This window comes from Rhinoderma darwinii, chromosome 10 (genome assembly GCF_050947455.1).
Source record: "Rhinoderma darwinii isolate aRhiDar2 chromosome 10, aRhiDar2.hap1, whole genome shotgun sequence".
Classification (NCBI taxonomy): Eukaryota; Metazoa; Chordata; class Amphibia; order Anura; family Rhinodermatidae; genus Rhinoderma; species Rhinoderma darwinii.
The window spans coordinates 44710527-44732348 of NC_134696.1; the positions used below are offsets into that span (position 1 = coordinate 44710527).

General features: G+C 42.8%; 1 protein-coding gene across 2 annotated transcripts in view; it reads right to left on the reverse strand.

The window, feature by feature from the left end:
* Nucleotides 1-21822, reverse strand: part of SIK3 (SIK family kinase 3) — a 104460-nt gene that overhangs the window by 16713 nt on the left and 65925 nt on the right. For both annotated transcript variants that reach the window (XM_075839808.1, XM_075839809.1), the window contains exons 5-15: nt 17694-17818; nt 15580-15703; nt 14029-14147; nt 13355-13465; nt 13128-13268; nt 11080-11157; nt 10607-10716; nt 10197-10353; nt 7024-7179; nt 6292-6362; nt 1561-1704 (exon numbers count right to left, since the gene is read on the reverse strand). In XM_075839808.1, coding sequence (XP_075695923.1) covers nt 1561-1704; nt 6292-6362; nt 7024-7179; nt 10197-10353; nt 10607-10716; nt 11080-11157; nt 13128-13268; nt 13355-13465; nt 14029-14147; nt 15580-15703; nt 17694-17818 — 1336 coding nt within the window. The remainder of the gene's footprint in view (nt 1-1560; nt 1705-6291; nt 6363-7023; nt 7180-10196; nt 10354-10606; nt 10717-11079; nt 11158-13127; nt 13269-13354; nt 13466-14028; nt 14148-15579; nt 15704-17693; nt 17819-21822) is intronic.

Below are 21822 nucleotides of genomic sequence, written 5' to 3' on the forward strand. Positions count from 1 at the left end.
TGGTGGAAAAATTATGAAACAATGTATTTTACAGAAGAAGGGTCTCATAATTAGGCCCTGTTCAGTGTTTTTTTTTTTTGCAGGCAGAAAAATCAGCCTCAAAATTCCTTCAGGAATTCGGAGGCAGATTTTGACCTGCCTGCCAATTCGTCTCGTTTTTTCACGCGGCTATTGAGCGCCGCAGGCAAAAAATGCACCGAAAAACCCTCTCTCTGCCTCCCATTGATTTCAATAATAGGTCAGAGGTTGAACCGTGGCAAGAAACACATACCGTTTTTTTTTACCGTGAGCAGCTAAAAACCGCAAATCATGGTAGGCTGTTTTTGCAGCAGATTCCGACGTGTTTTCGGCATCAATATCAACGTCAAGAAACTCTGTGTGAACTGGCCTGTCACGTGTATGGGCAATTGCTCTGACAAGACGAGAAGAGGTTTTAAGCGATCAGAGATCCGTGGAAAGATAGGACATGTTCTATCTTCTATCTTTCCTCGGATCGGAGAATCGGGTCAGTTTTCACCTACCCGATTCACCCGCTAAAGTGAACGGGTCCGAAGACTATCGGGTGCCGCTGGGAAGCCGTTAAAAACAGCCCGAGTGCCACATCAGTCGTTTGCAACTGCACATGGGGTATGTACACAAGTGCCATTTTTTTATTAATCTCTGCTGAGGTTTTGATTGCGGTTTTGGTTTTTTTAATGACAAGAAATTATTTTTTGGCGTTTTTTTATTTTTAAAACAATTTTAATAATCTACGATTTCTGAATAGATTACAGCAGTCAGAGTTCCATTTTTCTCATCCAGTGTTCCAAATCCTCTGCTTACATTCACACCACCATAGACTTGTACGGTAAAATTTGGACTACTTCTAACCACAACTAAGAGGAGCTTACTACATATGATTATTGAACACAATAGACATTCACTTCGGAGGTAGTTCACAAGGTAACGACATGTAAATCCAGCCTCATCTACTATGTATTCCAGCAAAATTTACCCTGAAACATAAGCCACTAGTTCAGCAATTGTTGAGTGCCATTAGCCCTACGTGTCAGTCCAGGGAACAGGTAGCCATGTGTATAGTTAAGGTACAACGTTTTATAGCATATGCTGCTGAATGACTCAGAGGGGGGGGGGGGACGGGGGACTGAAACACGTCATTCCAGATCCATGAATTATACAAGGTTACAGGTCAGCTGACTTCCTTGAGAAAACAAAGAATCGTCAATCTATTAGCTCCAGCGTGGCAATCAGAGGGTGTTGGGCAAAGTTTGCCTGTTCACGTATGCATTGACTGGTCAAAGGTTGTGAGGGCACCTTTGGATAAAGTTCCCAAGAAAGAACAGAACTTTTTATTCTCCAATTGCTCAAGAGTCATAAATATTACTCACTACGCATGCATGTAAAAAAAAAAGGAGACTATAAAGTACAAGCAGCTTATGTGGCGCATCTAAAAAGCAGCACCAAAAAGCTATTTCGGAGGTTTTTAACGGATAAATAAAAATAAGAAACAGAATAATGGATTAAGAAATGAAACAGCCCCATCCGCGCAGAGGAACTCACCGATGCTGGTCAGGTATCAGGTGCGGGGGCCACACTCGGTTTCGGAAAGCCTGCTGTCCCAACTGGCGCTGTAATTCTGGGGGGATTTCTGCTGTAGGACTAGTCATTGCCAATGTGTGTCTCTTGGAGCGGTTGGCAAGATACCTTCAAGTACGATAATGAGAACATTAAGAGCTATCATTTTGGAAGCGAAATAAAGAGATACACAATACACAGCGTTAAAGAGAAGTTCTCCATTCAATACATAGGATTTCAATGTGACAGGACACCCATCTACTTGTACTGTGTAGCTGAATACAATGTATTCTTTCCTGTAAGCAGCCACTTCAGGCTGGGAAGAGCTCAGCCCGGTCATGTGCATGGGCTGATCTACAATACCAAACCGAGCCCATGGACAAGAGTGGTGCTGGTTCTGGAAGAAAACAGACATGTTTTTCTAATATCATATAACCCCTGAAACCCCTAAGCCCTTTAATGCAACGTCACTGTACGTGATAGCCGTTAAAGGGCTTTATGGAGCGGGTTCATGGGCTGAGCCCACACCATACTGTTACAGCTGACAACTCACTGCAATGGGTGGAATCAAAGTTCACTTAATTTCTGCCTCTTTAAACCCTTAGATGCCACGGTGAAGAGCGTCAGTGCATCTAAGCGGTTAGAAATAGGGGGACCGCCCTCTTCGCAGCGCAATCGAGTTGTGCCGATGGTTGTCTCTGGAGACAAACTGTATTGGCCGCTGAGCCCCCTGATTCGCTGTCACATGCTAAAAGAAAGTAAACAAGCACCGAGAGGCAGGGCTTAATAGGAGCACAAAGATGGCAGACCTGGCCCCCAGGCTGCCATAGCAACCATCACCACCCCGCGATTGTATTGTGGGGGGCACGATGAGCTGCTACAGGGGGTCACCCGCCTCTTTTTAACATTTTAAATGCCGCGGTCGCTATCGACCCGTGCATTTAACGGGTTAAACATGCGGGATCGCGCCCGAGCATACAGCCGACACCTGCATCGTATGGAGCGGGCTCACTCAGTGAGCCCGTTCCATACTTCCCCTACTCAGCTATGATGTAGCCATACATCAAATGTCGGGACGGGGTAAAGGATAAATTCCATTTTACAGAGGTCAGAAGAAGCGCGATCTCCAGCGCGAAACAGGCTGTAACCTACAACTAGCGGTCCTCCCTGTAATGCTTTTACCCTCGCCAAGGTGACACAATAAAGTTAAGATTTGCAAACGGGTGAGGGCCGCATTTTCATTTCTCTCATTCACATTATACCACAAGACCGTCTGTTTTTATGCTGAGCACCGCCCGACGTTTGCTTAAATGAGAAAAACCCTGATTCCACTTGCATCTATCTGCCTGTTCCATGCTGTGAGGATTGAGAGTGGTGCCGACTTCCCTCTACTGTGCTTAAATTACATTTTCTGTAGATGGTTTGCGCAGCAAATCTGCAGAAATCTGCACCGAATTGTGCAGATTTTTGTGTGGATTTCCTAAGCAGCAAAAAATTAATAACATTTAATCATTTAAAATCGGCATTTGCTGATTTTATTGTTTTTCGCCGCAAAATTGCAGATTTGATTGCAGATTTTTTAATTCCCCATCAAAGTCAATGGGAAAAACCTGCAAGAAATTTGTTCTTATTCTGCAACAGCATCGGCATGCGGTGAATTAAAAAATCTGCCACCGAAGGTCAAATTTCATGTGGAACAATTTAGCAGCATAGGCTGAGAATTACATTTTTTTATCTAGCTGCCTGCTACTGTATTCCGCTCCAGATTATACCTGAGAAAATCTGCATGTAAAATGAACAGCATTTAAGGCCCCATGCACACGAACGTGCTTTTGCGACCGCAATTCCCCTGAAAATCCACGGGAGAATTGCGGCCCCATTCATTTCTATGGGGCCATGCACATGACCGTAGTTCTTACGGTCTGTGCATGGCCCGGGAGCCCGGACCGCAGAAAGAACGGACATGTCTTATTACGGCCGTCTTCTGCGGTCTGGGCTCATTGAAAATAATGGCCGCGGCCATGTGCATTGCCCACGATTTGCGGGCGGCTGACAGTCCGCTGCTGGCCGACCCGAAAATCACGGGCGTGCACATGGCTACGGCTTAGTCTTGACTTATGAGAATCTCAATTTCATGGCAATCCGATCATAGTTTTTTTTTATATTGTTTATCTATGTATTAATGTTTTTATTTTTTTTAAATTACGTTTAAATTTGTTTGTTCATGTAGTTTAGGACCATGTGGACACATGGACTTGCCTCATCTGTGCACGAAAAATTTATTTTCTAACTATTATTCACTTGACGAACATATTTATACGTTTTTGTCCACATATGTGCCAGAGGCTTCATTTCTAGTCTACGACGGAAGTTTGGTCACATCTGGCGGCAAGAATTATTGTCAAAATGGCAAACATGACAGAGGACCAATGGGCCCCTTTGTAAGTCAATGGGCTCTGTTAGTTTCCGTCTTACTCAGAACCGGCACATTCTAAATGGAAGCCACGATGCAGATGTGAACAGAGCCTAACGCTTATGTATTGATACACTCTTATAAAATAAAAAATCTGTCCATTTGGCGCATTATAGCTTATATATACTGGTTGTGCCCTGATCTTAGTGATTATTATCGCAAAGTGACTTAGTATACATTTATATCACTTATATTTCTTTACTTACATGGTACCTAGAGAGATGATTTTGTACATCTGAGCTGGAAGTTATTGGATAGGCCTGGCCACATGAAATACTGCAATTACAGTACATCGTAACATCAGACCATTACATTCGTTATTTGGGGGACGGTGCAATTTATCTGATTTTGTAAATGTTATTCCAGGAGGGCTTTTATTTTTTAATTCTTATTTTTATTACATTTTTTAATTCTCTATGCCCTAATGTTTTTTACCACACTTGCAGTTACATATGTTATGGACTTGGGGGTTGAAAACGTTATAAAGCAGTGTGTGAAAACATTTCTCACTTTAACCCCTTAATGACCGGGCCTGAAAAGGTCTTAATGACCAGCTACATTTTTCCGTTTTTACCCCTCTGCATTTCAGCAGCCATAACTTTATTTTTTCATTGATGTGGCCTTGTTTTATGCCGGGAAAATTGTTTTTATTTTTTTTTCATAGTTTTGAGGTAGAAAAAATATATTTTTACAGCGTGAATATAAGAAAAAGCGATTCTCTGCATCGTTTTTCTTGTTTATTTTTTATACCGTTCACGTTTCACGCTGAATAACCCAGTAGATTAATTCTTCAGGTTATTACAGTCGTTTAGAAACCTAATATGTGTAGGTTTTTTGTTTCTATTTAGTGTAGGAGCAATAAAATATATTTTGTACAAAATAATGATTTTTTTTTAAAATTTATTTATTTTTACTTTTTCTTTTAATCCCATTAAGGGATAACTTTATTTATAACTTTATTTTTTACTTGTAATCTAGCTTACTCCTTCCTGTATGCTAATACATTACACTGTGTCACTATGACACAGGCTGCTGTTAGGGAAGCATAGTGTGCCCTAACAGCAGGCTTACTGAACAGACAGCCCTGGGGTCCTTTGTAGGTCCCCAGAGCTGACAGCAGAGGGATTCCCCGGTGTTTGATCACGTCACCAGGTTTCCGATGACTAGATCAAAGCGGGGAGTTACCTTTGATCTTGCTGCGGTTGTGGACGGCGGCGATCAAAGGGTTAAACAGCTGTGGTCTGAATGTTTTCCGACCCAGGCTGTATTCAAGAGGCTGCTCTAAGTTCAGGAGCTGTTAGTTACAGCTGCTGCTTAGAGGAGGAGCGTTCACAGGAGCGCTCATCAGCCTCTTCTACAGCGACGCCAAAATACCGCGCTGTAGACGTGCACCGCTTGCTGTCAAAAGACAGTGGGTGGTCATTAAGGAGTTAAAGAAGCCATTTAAGAATATATAAAAAGGTCCTTTAATGCACATTACAAATGCTGAGATATGATCGCTTGCAGTTACAGGCCCAAAGCACGTGTTGTAAAGTTGCCATGTTTGATGACACTTCCCGTTCTGTCAGGTTCAGTGTGGTCTCGGAGAGCTTCTGTGCATCCAAATGGAGGAAGCCACGGAGCTGCCACTATTTTAACCAGGTAGGATGTAGACATTGTTGTGTTTTATTAAAATGAATTTACAGAAGGTCTCCATAATAAAACTGCACCTGACAAATCAGGAGACTTCTCTCCACAGCCATTAGTCCTGTAACTTCATCATCCCTCAGCATAAAAGTTAGTAAACCGTTTACCCATCTAAAATGTATACTAATGCTCTTCTGCTAGGCCTCCTTTTAGCATTGCCCCTTTGTTCAGGTGGATATAGGGTGACATTCTCATTTCTTTTTTGTAGGACTTGTCTAACTATAAGATTGGGGAAAAAAAAACTTTGATTGTGCAGTGTGATTTTATCTAGCGATGTTTTTTTATTACATAGTGATATTTTTGATTTTTTTTGGTTTGTAGACTTATTAGCATTTATGTGTTTGCATATGTTGTATTTTTCAGCTGGAAGGTGGTGATGATCTGATACTTCAAGGGGAGAAAAAACCAACCCAGAATAAATCATGATAAATCATAGATCCATGCCTAGATCACTGGAAAACGCAAAGCGCATTATAAACAGAGGCCCCTTTAAAACAATGGTGCTTTCCTTAGAATTTTGAGTCATGGACTTCCAGTAACTGAAAGACGACTTTTACCTTTGCACGGCCTCTTGATCAGGTTCCCCATCTGAACTTTCCTCATCTACTGGGGTAACTGCAGGTACAGCCTAAAGTAAAGAATCCGAAAAATAGTTAACCGAGAAACTCCAATCTCTTTTACAGAGTCAAATATTAATAAAAAAAACTTAATATTCTGAAATGAACTAACTAAAATATCAGATCTAATTTCAGCCGCTGCAAGAATGTTGTCCCAACAGAGAGAAAGTCCACGATCCAGTCATTAACAAGCATGATCAGCACCTGGTGGCAAGGTAACATGTATGGGGGCTTTCTTAGATATCCCCTGACGGCAGATGAGGGAAAAGAAGAATTGGCCATGCTGGAATTCAACATGCCTCATCATTTGTTGTGCCAGTAGATAAGCGGCTGTCAGTGGCTTGTCTCACTTCCCCCCTCTATTGAAAAAATATGCACATTCGGCTGAGATTGCAGGTTTATGGTGAGGCTGGGGAGAAGGCCGTCAACCAAAAAGGGGGGTTTGGCAGGCACTTACCTCAATCCCCATAGTAAAATAACAGGGGTGTGTGTGTGTGTGTGTGTGTGTGTGTGTGTGTGTGTGTGTGTGTGTGTGTGTGTGTGTGTGTGTGTGTGTGTGTGTAGGGTAACAATTGTCTGACGAATACGTATTCATTAAGGAATATGGCCGTCCTTAGTCACTTATCAATACATACAATACTTTGTTCTTCACATTAGGGATCATACACTCACAGTTGCCATTGTAACCAATGGGGAAGGACCTCGTGGCCTCTTCAGGAACTGTTGTGCATGTAACTGAATATTAGCCCCTCCATCAGATGCCCTACGTCCAAGAGGTCCCATTCCATTCAACAGCTGAAGTGTGGGAGGCTGTAAGAGGGACTGTTCCTAGAAAAATAAAATGCATATAAATGATATGCTTTTGTACACCTTACATGGAGATGATTGACAAAGTAATACTGTAACAAAAAAAAACAAAAAAAGACCTTCCATTTTCCACCAGAAGTTGTAGGAGGCTGCATCAAAAATAATAATCTTTAAATAGATTGACAAATCTAATTAACAATTCACACAAGATGAGTGAGGGCCCTGCTAACAAGTGTTTACAATCTATGAGGAAATAGGGGAGACACAATATGTGAAAAGTGCCTGTTCAGTACAATGGTCCGGCCATCTTTCATACACATGGGGTAGTACACATAAAGCTGCATGAGCCGGTCACAGACGGTATCCGTGTATGACAGACATGAAGTGCATTAGGGTGCAAGGAGTGTGGGGGATACTCAATGTTCATACAAATGAAATATAGCACATTTATCTTAGTTGAGGTAACACTAATTTACCCTCCATATTTTACTTAAAAATACCAGGTGACCCCCCCAAGCCAACTAAATCTCTGCACATTATTGCAAAACTCCTGCTTCAAATGTTTTGCCAATATTATATTTGGGATCTATGGGTTGTCTGGAGTCGCCAAAAAAGGGACCATTAGGGTCTGTACACAGTGGTTTTTTTAGCGCTGATTTTGCTGTGGAAACCGCATCTGAATCAGCGGCAAAAATCAGCCCCCCATTGACTTCAATGGAAGTCAGAGGGTTCTTTTCCTGGGTTTTGGCCCTCATATGAGAGTTTTTCGCAGCGTTTTTGCCTGCAGTCCTCATTAGCTTCAATGGCCGCGGGCGAAAAAGTATCAAAACATACACGCAGGAAGGAATTCTGAGGCAGATTTTTTCTACCTGCAAAAAAAAAAAAAAACTGTGAACAGGGCCTTAGGGGGAAATATGCTTCTATTATTTTTTTTATGCCAACTTACCTGTTAAATCCCCCGCTGCTCCAGTGCTCTCGGTCTACTGTGCTGCAGCGATGACATCACGTCAACACACGTGACCACTGCGGTCACAGCTGAGGCCAGTGATTGGCTGCAACGGACACGTGAGTCGATGTGACATCGCTGCAGCTCCGTAAACAAGGACCGTCGAGAAGCCCCGGAGCGGGGTTTGATTTAACAGTTAAGTCATGATTCTTTTATTATTTAATGAAATTTTCCCCGCTTAACCCATTGTGTGAGGATTCCAGACAACTCTTTAAAGTAACCTCCTACTAAATTATTTAAAGCAAAGGGAAATAAATTAAAGTATGGTATTAAGGTACTGTAGATTAGGGCCCATGCAAATAACCCTGCCCGTAATCACGGACATGGCCGGCCGCGGACAGCCACCCGCATTTGCGGGGACATGCTCCCAAATTAAGTGCGGGAGCACGGTCCGTAAAAAGCAAAAAAAAATGGGATATGTCCTATCTACGGTAAGGACACGTTCCCGTAAATATACGGGAAGGTGTCAGTCAGCCATAGAAATGAATAGGTCCGTAATTACCAGTCATTTTCAGATTGGACAATTATTCTTTCTGATCACAATGACACATCGCCATCTGCTGGTCAAATTTAATAATATAGCAACTAAGGAACGTCTTGGCAACTAAGGAACGTCTGGGACGCCAAGACCGCCATATATAGTATAAACCAAGACACATGAAAAAACTGTATAGAATTTGAGACAAAACCTCACAAGCCCAATGTGATACACAAAATCTATTAGTGAGAATGAAAACCACTTATGCGCAGACAGACATAGGTAAACATTGTGTATTGATCAAAAAGATCAGCTCCCCGATATGTCTCCATCAGTAAATACTTGTGTTCCCCATAATATAACACATCTGGAGCATCTTTTCTTACAATTCTTTGTTGTGCCGTTCTTCTGTTATTCCTCCTGAAACTGTAGATGAATAAAATTGACAACTGGGTGTTACCTACAGTGTCTGAGACTGTCCAATAAGTGTTGACAGTACCGAACTGTAGGGACACACCCCTTTTCACAAGGGGAATGTTAACACCCAGTTGTCTCTTTTTATTTTAGAAATTTTTAGGAGGAATAAAAGAAGAATGGCACGGTGAAGAGTTCAAAGGAAAGATGTTCCAGCTTTGTTATTTCATGGGAAGTATTTACTAAGACATATGTTAGGCTTCGTTCACACCTGCATGCAGTATTTCCGTTACACTGCACTGAGCAACAAAAATACTGGATCCGACGCATGACAGAAGCCATCAGCGCCCATGGATGTAGGTTTCCCGCCACAGTGTCAGTCGCTGTACCGGACAAAACACGCTGCGCTATTTCAGTCAGCATTTTTAACTGTTTCTGTGATCGAGTACCCTCTAATGGCGCCTCCAACGCAGATGTCAACGAGGCCTTAGGAGAGCCAACAGCTTCACTTCAAACCTTTCCCTACCAAGGACGTAACCCATGTCTTAGCATGGAGGCGTTTTAGAGGCCATAGACATATCGGATACGCCCTGGCAACAAATGGATATAGCGTGGGCTAGATCGCAGCCAGTACAAAAGGAAGCGGGCAGCGGAGGATGTGTTGACAGCATACAGGGAGAGGAGGAGGAGATGTAATCCTCCATCTGTCACTGTATGGCTTTAGATGACTTCTGCAGCGTGAATAACAGCCCCCCAGCCCCCCTTTATAAATAACAATATATTTTTTTTTCTTTTCAGAAAGGCGTAAGAGATTGAGTATTTATTAATCTAATCACCCACATCCAATCAGGCCATTTAATGACCCCGAGACCTGGACATTTACCATAGTACAAAATGTGTGTACAGCATGCACAGTACTTGTGCTAAAGGGTGTAAATTGTAACAAGAACAACATTTAATATATTATGCTTAAGTATCCTTAACATGTTGATGTAATATACATAGTTACATATAGTTTTACAGAATAAACCACTTCTCTCTGTAGTGATATAAGCCCTGTACAGTGTAATGGTCTTTTCCTTCCAAGTTGAATTTCTGCCACTTTCTTATGACTTTGCCCTTGATGTTGACCATACATACCTTATACTCAAGATGGCCACTGGGTGGCATGTTTTGCATTGGTAGTAATGGGTGAAGGGTGTTTGTATTTTGTGCCACTGGAAGGAATGGAGTCTGTGGAGTGACCCTTGGAAATCCAGGAATGAGCTTCTGCAGCTCCTCGGCCCCTCCCTCATTACTAAAAAAAAATAAAAATAATATCTCTAGTCAGGACAAACACTGGGAAAGCCGATGTAGAAAGCAAATTTAACTTAGAATTTTACAAGTTCACCTTACAAAGGACTATGTATACGGCGTTGCAGACCCTGTCCACTTGTGGGGCTTGTTCCCCCCCACCCACCCACCTTTTACACACTTGGGTTCAATGACTATTCCACTATAGCCACAAGTAAAAAAACAAAAAAAAACAACAAAGACTGTGTGTGACTCACTGTGTGTCCGGCACTCCCACTGTATGTCTCCTCATTGACAGGTATCGCGCCAAAGCTTCCGGTGAAGGTTCCTCTCCTTCATCACTGTCCAAGTTCATGGTGCCATTAGTCTAAGAGCCGATATAAAGGAAGCACATGTTCATTTGATAAGCTAAAAAAAAATCAGAGCCTAAGTGACCCATTAACTCTCTTCAATTGCGTGAGAATTTAAATGAGTTTACCGGGGAACATGTCCGTTTCTGTCTGCGATTAACAATAATAAACATCTCTGTTCCCCCTTTAACCTATAGCAAACATGTCCGTGCTCCTTCATAGTAATACCCATCTGCAGAACATCCAAGGCTGCATACGATGTTTCAGAGAAGGCAATTCAGAGTGTATTATATACGGATCCAGCGGTGGATGTTCTATTTTACCAGCTTTTGTCTCCAGTGTGACCTTACCCTTAGACAAAAGTGGACGACCATGCTCACCTCAACAATTTGATTTTCAGGATTGATGAGTTGAACCTGGGGCACATTCATGCTGATGGCACTACCCGCTGCATCAGCCTGTAGAGAAAGCAGTGAGGAGTCCAATCAAAACCCACAGTACAACCATGGTATTCACAGTGTAACTATGAATCAGAAATGAACACAACATATTGAACAATACCAAGAGTATAAAAAAAATTGAACGATGTATAAAAGTTTGAAGTACGTGGACAATAAAAATGTTATTTTTTTTATTTTACCGTTAAATTCTTTTCTGGTCACGTTAATTGGGGAACACAGAGACAACCTTGGGCACAGCTGCGGACACTAGAAGGCGGACACTAAGTAAAAAAAGTTTCAGCTCCTCCTGCAGACACTGAGCTAAGCCAATTGTGTATATAAACCGTAGAAGCAGAAAATGATTGACAATCCGCAATGAAAAACAAGGACCACGTGAGAACCAGAGGAAAAACAAAAAAAAGACTATTCAGAGAAATGGTTATATCGCCTGAACTGAACAAATTTGGGTGACCGTCAAGTAAAGGAAGCAAAGGGAGATGCCGTCCAGAGGTTTAATAGGGTAAGACAGCATCGGGGACCAGATAAATACCCCATGGGCCCGTTGGCTGACTGTAGGGGGGCACTGCATGTGACACCCCTTGAATAAAAGGTACAGACAGAAGAGTTAATTGCCATGGGGTGCTGGAAGGATAGATAAGGCTGAAGCCGGACCGTTGAGTCAACGAAGGCTCATGCCCATATACACCAATCTTCCTGAAAAAAGGAATGTAAGCGATGGGAGAACGGTCTCTTCACATCAACAGAAAAAGGATTTCCATGCTTTGTGATATATCTGCAGTGAAGGTTTTTCAGCCTTAAGCATGGTCAAAACACCCCATTAATCTAAGCGATAAGAATCACGGGGATGAATTCCAGTTTGACTTTCTTGAGGATTCGGTGAAGAAGAGGGAGATGAGGAAATATGTAAGGGGACTGGGATTGGTGTCACAGAATGATTAGTGCGTCTACTGGCACAGAGTACCAGTGGATCTTGAGCCCGGGACACAAATGCAGGAAGTTTGTAATGGAGCCTTGAGAGCATGAGGACCATGTCCAGGAGACTCCACCTGGAGCCGATCTCTCTGAATATATTGGGATGGAGGACCCACTCTCGGGATCGATCCGTTCACGGCTGAGTCAATCTGCGCCAATTGTCCACTCCTGGGATGCGGACTGCCGAAAAAGCTGGAACATGTGCGTCTGCTGACTTTAGAATGCTTGTCGTTTTTGACATCTTTGCAGAGCGATGGTCTCCACTCTGGTGATAGACGACGTGACTGCAGTCACGTCGTCTGTCTGAACCCGTATGGGATGACCTGCTAGTAGATGGCTTGTCGGAGGGACAAAAAGAAGGCCTGAAGATCCATGACATTGATCAGGAGAGAGGACTACTGAGGTGACCAAACACCCTGAACTGTCCAATTTTGAAGGACCGCTCCTCTGTAGAGGAGACTGACGTCTGTTGTCCGGTCCAGCCACTGAAGTGGTTGGAAGTAGCAGCCCAGGGTCAGCTTGGGGGAGAGTAGCCACTGCCAAAGAGAGCGACGGACTAACAGAGGCAGGAGAATGGAGTGAACTAGGCCGCATCCTATGTATGCACTAAACTCGTATATTCCCATTGAATGCGCATCAATGGCCTTAAAACTCACATTGCGTCTTAGGAGGTATTAAAAAAAATAAAAAATAAACCGTATACTGCGCAGTACAATTTTTATTTTATTTTTTAAACAGGAGACAATGCCCGACGTATGCCATACTGTAGCATACGTCGAACGCATAAGTGAGGAATTCACCGGAGAATACTCCCAGCGTATACCTCCGACGTGCCGGAAAAAACGAGACGTAAACTGTACCTACGGTGTTAATATACAGTGCGGCTCAAAACTACCTGTCATAACTGAAGTGGCTCACAATCTAAAAAATGTTGGGGACCTCGGCTTTAGAAAAATTTGCATCAGAGGCAATAATGACCCAAAGCAAACACTAACCTGAATTGGTGAAGCAGTGTAAGACAGTGGACGAGGGGCACTGGGTGGAGTCGGTAGGCGGAGAGTTTTGTGTCTTCTTAGCCGTTCGCACAACAAACTGTAGATAGCACTGTAGTTATCATAAGCATCTGTCCTTAGAGACTGAAAAGGAAAAAAAAAAAAAAAAAAAGATGAGGCATAATAGGAAAGCTTAAAAAAAATAAAAAAAAAATAAAATGTTAAAGTACCTGCAAAGTGCGTTCCTTATCGAGACCCATTTCCACCATTGTATGCAGAACTTGTTCATTCAAAGGCTCCCTCTGCCTCTCCAATTTGACATGCTGGCATTCTGCTATTAACTGCAATAGAATGTGTTCCCTCATTAGCCACACAGTTAAAAGCAGTCAATTATTTTAGCAATGTTATTTGTGTAATAAGAAAGCACAAAAAAACGTGTTCTAAAATCACAATGCATGGACCTAAAGGGCTGTCCAGGATTATAAACTATCCCCCCCCAAAAAAAATATTGCCACTTGTCCATAGGCAACGCCTTGTACTGCAGCTCTTCCTATTTCAGAACCTTTTTTCCAATCCAGAACGACTTTTGCGACTGTCCGATTTATCTGAATAGTGCTTGCACATGCTGCAGAAACAACCCCACCATTCAGATGTTTCGGAATTTTTTTGCAATAAATCTGCCACATGTGAACACACCCTAATTTACAACCAACTGGAAGACAAGACGACCTTCTGGCCAGCAGCCTGCACTGGATACACTTATTAGACACACCACCTTTGAGTCACTTCAGCTTTTTCCCATTTCTTAGTTCAAGCACTTAACAGCAAAAAAAAAAAGAAAGTTGGAAATGAAAACCGTTTAGAAAAGGCCAAAAAAAGCACAAAATAAATCGTATTTACTCACCCTTTCAAACTCGAGATCCTGTTCTCCCTGACACATCCACTTGTGTTTACAGATCTGCTCCATGGACAGGCGCTTACTGGGCTCCAAAATCAGCATGTGCCTTATAAGATGTTCACATTCTGTAAGAAAGACCAATGGAACCATCACTACACACAGAGCAGGTCTATGCGGGACTTAATACAGTCCCATGTCTGCGATTCTTCATATTCATTTTAGCGTCATAACCCCTCACTCGCAATGAAAGAAAATGATCTTTCTAGTGTCGTCTATGTAGCCACCACTAGGTGGCGTTAGAGAGACAGTTTTCTTCCTTCTGAAAAGAGATCTTTTGCACTCTTTTTCCCAGGGTGCATTGCCCTAAAGAAAAGCTGGATCTCCACAAGGAGAATGAGAACCTTCCAAGATGTTACATTGATACGGTGCTCAATACCAGCATAGCCCCTCTGACACAAGAAGTTCCTCTGTAAAGACTACTCTATCTACCAACAAGTTGATATTTTTTTTATTTTTTTTTTAAAGAACACTAAATAGGGGTTTTCTCCAAAGACATCCTCACTTACCCTTAAAGGAACCTTTATTAGAAACATGACAATAAACAAATGGTATGCAATATATTATTCGTACTAAAAACAATAATCTAATAAGGGGAGCCTTGTGTCTGCTCTGGAGAAACTTGGATGGTAAACAGTATCTTTGTAATTATAACCTGCCTAGCGAGTGACCAATCTATTTATCATCTCTGAGAATGGAAAAAGCTGGATGGCAATGGCAACTTTAATGAATAGCTGAAAACATGTTTTACAATTTGCAAAAGCAGCGCTATAAAGGTCTATTCACACTGTGCCATCAAATCACAGTTATTGCTGCGAATTTGTGAAAATTGTTGCAGGAACCGTGATTTGACCGCACCGTGTGAAAAGTGACTGAGGGTGAGCCCATTACAGCTGAAAGTGGCTGTACAATGGTCAGCGTGAGGAGACAGTAAGCAGAGACTGTAGTCACAGGGGTGCAAGTAACGAAGGATGTTCTATCATAGCACCGAGCGCCACAACATCACAACCAGTAAAAGGAGGAACTTTTTCCTGTTTCGTTGGTCAAATGCATGAAAATTGAATGGACACAAATATAACAACAGGAAAAGGACCCTTAGGGTGGCATCTCCCTACAGACACAGAGATCAGACTAGTGCTTGCTTATAAGTTTATCCCATGGCCAGTACCACATCTTGGCACGTTCACTCTAGAATTCACGTACGTATATGTGGGTCTTGTGTCAGAATTGGATTTGTCCGTATAATAGACAGGGAATCATGAAGATCACCCCTGTCCATGTGCCCTATTAACGCGTCTAGACATCATAGATCCCCCTCTATGAGCCAAAACAGACAGCCATTCATCTGCTGCTGGGAGCGATCTGATGAGATAACCCGTTTAAGTGACTCGGAGGTTAATTCCATCAGCTTGCCCTTAGATAATCCAGGCACTTTCAAGGAATGTCAGGTGAGAAGATGAAAAAAAAACAACAAGTCATTATATAGCGAGAACACTGTACCTGTGGACATGAAAAAGGGGATTCGGAACTTTCCGCTCAAGACCCTGGCCCGCAGGTTTTGTAACGTGCTTCCATCAAATGGGAGAGCGCCGCACACCAACACATACAAGACCACTCCCAAACTCTGCACAGAGAGAAACAGAAAATAAACAACAGGAAAAGGATAAACCAAACACATTTCTAATGATTTTACTGTAAGTCACCATCAACACTGGTGTTCTAGCTGGTGGGATGGAACCGTACGGCCAGGGTCACAGTCCAGATTATCAGTCGTTTCTTAGCCAAAACAAGCATTTCCGGGCATGAAAAACTGCAGCGTTCACCTTCCCTTAAAGCGCAACTGACCTTTCAGAATAAGCAGTCATGTGTGTGTGTACCTGAGGAATAACACCATTTCTGGCCATTATATGACTTGTATTCTGCATTTATTAGCAGTTTTCCCCTCTGTAGACTATCTAGAATTCTCAGTTTTCTCTAAGCTAATGGGTGGAGCCTAACGACTATCATATCTTCTATACACTGAATGCATAAAATAGGAGAATCCTGCTCTCCTATCTCTATCACAAGATAGATATATAGAAGCTGCAGCAGCATGGAGGAGATTATACAGCAGTAATGAGCAGTGTAGCTGTGAATCCAGCAGTAGGGTGAGATATAACACTTACTAGGAAGCTGCAGCAGCATCTCTCCCTCTCTTACTCTGCTCCTGGCTCCCTCCTCTATAGACTTCTATGTGCAGTGTGCAACCTGATTCCTCCGTGACCTGATAGTCCATCTCCTCTTGAGGAGAAGGATTTAGCAGTAAATTCAGAGTGAAGAAACAGTTGCACTATTCATTTTTTTTAAAGTTTTTTTTCTGCTAAAAAATCCTCTGCTTTCCATCAAACAGCGATATAGTTACATGAGAATATTCTGACTGCCTGTAGCCACCACTAGGGAGGGGCTTAGGAGCTCATAGCACATTGCTTTATTACAATGAATACATTTTATTTTGTAAGCGTCTAAAGCTCCCCCTTGTGGTGGCTTAAAACAGACAGAAATTTCTAATTTAAAAGGGATGGTCTTTACATGACGCTGGCCCAGAGTTCAGTTTAATGTCCAGGTTTTGAAACCCCTGGTGAAAAGGTGATCCCTATTTCCCCTGCTGTCCCCTTCAGGGGAAATACCATATTACATGGTATCTATCTAAGAAAAAAAAAAGGGCTGTACCTGAGCGGGAGTTGCTTTTTTGTTGTCGGCTCTCAGCTTCAGCTAATAAAGAGGAGTGCCAACTCGGACATACATATACCCTTTTACGACGTTTGTGCTGTTCTATGACTGCGGCAACCAGAGTTTAACTATGTGCTTGGACAATAAAACTACAGCTGTGAAGTGGATTTAAAAAATATTTTTGGAAAATCATTAATTATTTGTTATTAAAAAGAGTGAGAGCTGCAAGAAACTTAAAAATTCGATGTATGATTCTAGGAAAATGTGACAATGTAAAAAGAATACTTTTAAAATGTACATATTTAAACACTTGGCCGCAGCAGTGATCTCCGTGAGTAGGACACATAACTACTGCAGCCAGTGATTGGCTGGATCGGTCATGTGCTGGTACGGCACAGCTCCAGCCAATGAAAACAGACTAGCAGGGGACTGTGGAGCAGTGGCGCGGGAGGGGACTGTAAAGCAAGTATTAGCTTTTTTTTTTTGAATTAACTATTCAGTTTGCACGAACATTTAAAATTTATATAAATCCCGGATAAGTTAGGGGTGTCCGAAACATGAAAGCCCCTGTTTAAAATGCAGGTCCAGATTTTGAAAGCCAGAGCGAAAACAGATTAGGTCACCTGGAAAGTCTATGCCAGCCACACATTTCTACTGTAGCAGCGGCTACAGAAAAAAAAAAATTTCTGTATTACATGAAGTCCAGTCAAATTAATAAATGGCTGGGCCATCCCTATTCTCTGACTAATAGCATATGACATTTATATGCCCCAATAGGGCTAATGGACAGGGGTTGTTTTGTTGGGTTGCGCTGGTTTTACGCCTGGTATCCTAAACCGCAGGCTGTTTAGAATGGCATTTTACAAAAAGAACTTGTTTCTTGAACCTGTAGACTTTCTACTTACCCATATATCAACCTTGGGCCCTTCATACTCCTTTCCTTCAAAAAGTTCTGGTGCTGCATATGGGGGACTGCCACACCAAGTCTTCAATAACTGCCCCGGAGTAAACCGGTTACTGAAACCAAAATCTGAAGGACAAAAGTAAACCACAGTTATGATCGTGCAATGCAGTTTATAGCGTAGTCTACATCCGGCACTAGACAATGGCTCTGTATACTGACAGACTACATATTTAGGGTCTCTTTAAACGGAGTATGCAATATACAGAATAATGGATGGACAAAACAACTTTAGAAACCAGTTAGTCCACTACAGAAGACAATTTGACTTTGGCCAGCAATAAGAAAAATGTAGATACACAATATAAAAAATACACAAAAAATACACAAAGAGGCAGTAGGCTCCTACAATCTAACACTGCACTGTAATAAGATTGGTTTGGTTTCAGATGTTTTCACCATTTGATCAATTGCCTAAGCGGGGACCTAAAAGGAAAGTTGGTCAGCCTAAAGGCACCGTCAATTCTGCATATAAAGGATCCTAAGATGTGAAGGTGTTGGAGAGTACACAGAACTTGCGTTGCCTCCTATTCACAACGGGAGATTCACGGGATGTAGACCGCTGCACTAACACGTACCAGAATTTGTTGAATCCACCTTCTCAATCATTTTCTTTTTGTATTATTCTAATGCATCTAAAATGAAAAATGAAGCAACTTTGCAAATCGTCTAAAAAAAAAAAAAAAACCTAACAAGTTGATGACATGATCCAAAAGAAAAATCTATGGTCAAGTTGATCATGATTCAGCTATAATGAGCGTTTATGAGCTCTTAGGAGAGGAGACAGACGAGCTAAAGATCGAGCCATCAGTGCGCTACATTGACAGATATGACTGGGAACGGGACAGAGCAGCCTGCAATGTATGTGAAAACATGCGGACTGCACAAGCAAAACCTAACCACGTTTTTAATGTAGATCCAATGGAAAAATTATTTACCCCAAAATTAGTACAATGCAATAAAATAAAATTACAAATGGGGCGTGGCTTGGATCGGGTGTGAGCGGAGTGAAAGCCCCCGCTCGGCGCTACACTTATAAGGCGACTATCCGGTCATCATTCTTCTGTTGGTGCATGTCAGCACACTCCCCGCTGTTCCTACGCTGCAGAGAATATCATGGTGGTTCCGGCTTGCTGGGTCTTATGAAAAGTCATAAGAAATCCCTTATTGAAGGGGGAGACCATATGGCTCAAAATGGCATCAGCCAGAGCATGTTAACAACCAGGCAGAACGGGCCACAGAAGCTGCGGCCAGACTGGAGCAGTTTGCCAGACCTTCTTCAACCAGCAAAGATAGAGTTATGTTCACAGTGGCCGACATACTGGAAAATGCAGATGAGACCAGTGAGGAGAGTGAAATGGTGGCGGGTAGTGACGAGGATGTACAGAGCGCAAAGTCCGCTATGACGATAACTGCCGTTGTTAATCCAACAATCCCACAGTCAGCTCAGACTCCTGACCCTACTGCTCCTGAACCGGCCCTAAGAGATCTTATGCTGGCGGGCACTACTTGCAATGGTAAAGGGGTTGTCAAGTCCGTAAAAATTGATGGCCTATCCTCAGGCCATCAATTTTTAGTTACGCGGTTTCCGTAACGGCCATTCACTTCTATGGGAGTTACGGTAACAGAGTAGTTCATGGAGCTATGCTGTTCTCGGATTACATGGTCGGAAATTACGAAGTGGCAGTGGGAAACGATAATGGTAGAGCAGGGTTTAGGTGGCCCCGTTCTAAATATAGGTGCGGGTCCCAGAGGTGGGACCCGCATCTATCTGACATTTCCAGCATATCCTGTGGATATGTCCCTGATGGGCAAACCCCTTTAAGCCATCCGGAGCAAACCGGATTTATGCCTGCGAAATCTACTGCCATCAACCTTCGGCGGTTGTTTCTGAATCTGCAGATTCTGGTGGACAATCCAGGACGCAGGGCCGTGTGTTCTTTGGATGCAGCCAAGGACTTCAACAGTATAGAATGGGAATTTCTGTGGAAAGTCTTGGAGTACATGGGGCTTGGGAAGAGGTTCATAGAATCTGTTCGTCTTTTATATGAGACCCTGGTGGGGCGGGTTCGAATTAATGCAGTTTTGACGGAGGAGTTGGTGCTGGGCATGGGCACACAGCAGGGTTGTCCCTGGTCTCCCCTGATGTTCGCGATTGCCATAGAACCTTTGGCAGCGTGTATTAGAGTGCATCCAGGGATAGTGGGGTCTCGCCGTGGAGAGCTGGAGGAGAGAATAGCCTGATATGAGGACAACATGCTTTTATTTTTGGGAGATACTGGGCAAACTTTAGAGAATGTAATGTGGGTCATTAGCCGGTATGGTGCTTACGCTGGCTTGACTATTAATTAATTAATTGTTAATTGGGCAAAGTTAGTTACTCTCATTGGATAAACCTTTGATTGACCTGGATAGGGATCATATCCCACTACAATGTGCTACGTTTATTAAATACTTAGGGGTGCAGATAAACTGTGCCGACGGACTATGAATGCCTTAATTTAGATCTGCTAATGGCAAAATGTAGGCGTTGGATGTTTGGTGCGGTCTACCGCTGTCTGTGGTGTGGCGCACAAGCCTCAAAGATGATATGGATGCCCCAGTTGCTATATTTTCTGCATAACTCACTGGTTGTTCTGTGATCTTAACTGGTACAAGGGGCATGTTCGTAATAAATGAGATACTTTGCAGAGGAGTAAGACAGAGGGAGGGCTGACAGCCCCTAATCCTGGGGCTTATTATGTGGCGGCACAGTTGCAACATTTTAGGGGATGGGGGTTTGGAAGAGCAGGATTCTATTCAAGGAATACTAAGACAGTTCATGCAGAGTGTTTGGCTGTTTGTGGCTTTAGGCCCGATTCAGGAATTTTGAGACAAAAATAGGAAAAGAGACCTCCAGCTCACCTTATATGTTTGTATGGCTCAGATCATCCTGCACGGATCCTCGTATCGGCACACGATGAATGGACAACAGTAGAAAAGAAAAGGGTTGGATCCAGCATGGAATGTAAATAAAATGGAACGGCAGTTCCAAGTTTAATGGTCAAAGTTTAAAAATCAGGACTTGGTTGAGGTGTAAGATCCTGGAGTGTGAGGAAAAATATCAAAGTTGTAGACAGCCAATTTTGAGGCAGATTTTGACCTGCCTGCACTCTCTTTTTCGGCCGTGGGCATTGAGCACTGCAGACAAAAAAACGCAGCGAAAACCGCTTTCTCTGCCTCCCATTGATGTCAATGGGAGGTCAGAGACGCAAACGCCTGAAGAAAGGGCAGGAAAGTTCTTTTTCTTGAAAGCATTTTACTCGCGGGAAAGCAGTTTCCTCGCGGGAGAAAACGCCTCCGCCGCCCATTGAAATCAATGGAAGGCAATTTGGGCCATTTTTGGTGCCGTTTCCAATGCGGTTTCCATGTCAAAAAACTGTGTCAACTAGGCCTTAGAGACCCACAAGTTTAAGACACATACTAAACAGTTGCACACTCTGTACCTGCTGCACAGCTTATGGAAACGAGGGACCTTTTGAGCATTATGGGATATACACAGGTTACTCCTCCTTGGAATAATCCTTGGTTGCCGGAGGTTGCCAGCCTAAAGGAATTTGGTAGGTGGAAATACAAGGGTATTTGGTGCGTGACAATTATATAAAGGGGATGTTCTGAAACAGTTCTCTGATCTACAGTTGGAGGTTGCCTTGCCGAGTGCCTCCTTTTTTGAGTACTTACAGTTGAGACATGCACTTACGAAGGAGGCTCACATAGGGGATGCTTTTGTATGTACTTTGAACCCTATCGTTAATATTGTAGTTTGTTCGGAGAAATCTATAGGGATTATCTCAACAATATACCAATACTTGCTAAGTAAGGAACGTTCTAAAATTCCCCTTAGTATAAAGGAGACATAGGAAAGGAATTTGGGTCCCATTGAGGATGGGCAATGGCAGGATATTGTGGCATATACCCCTAGGTAGTCTCTTAGTGAGGCTCATATTGGCCTGAGGGACACTCCTATGTGCACTAGATGTAAAACCCAGAGAGCAGATCTTCACACGATGTTACCTGCTTCTGGAAGGAGGTGG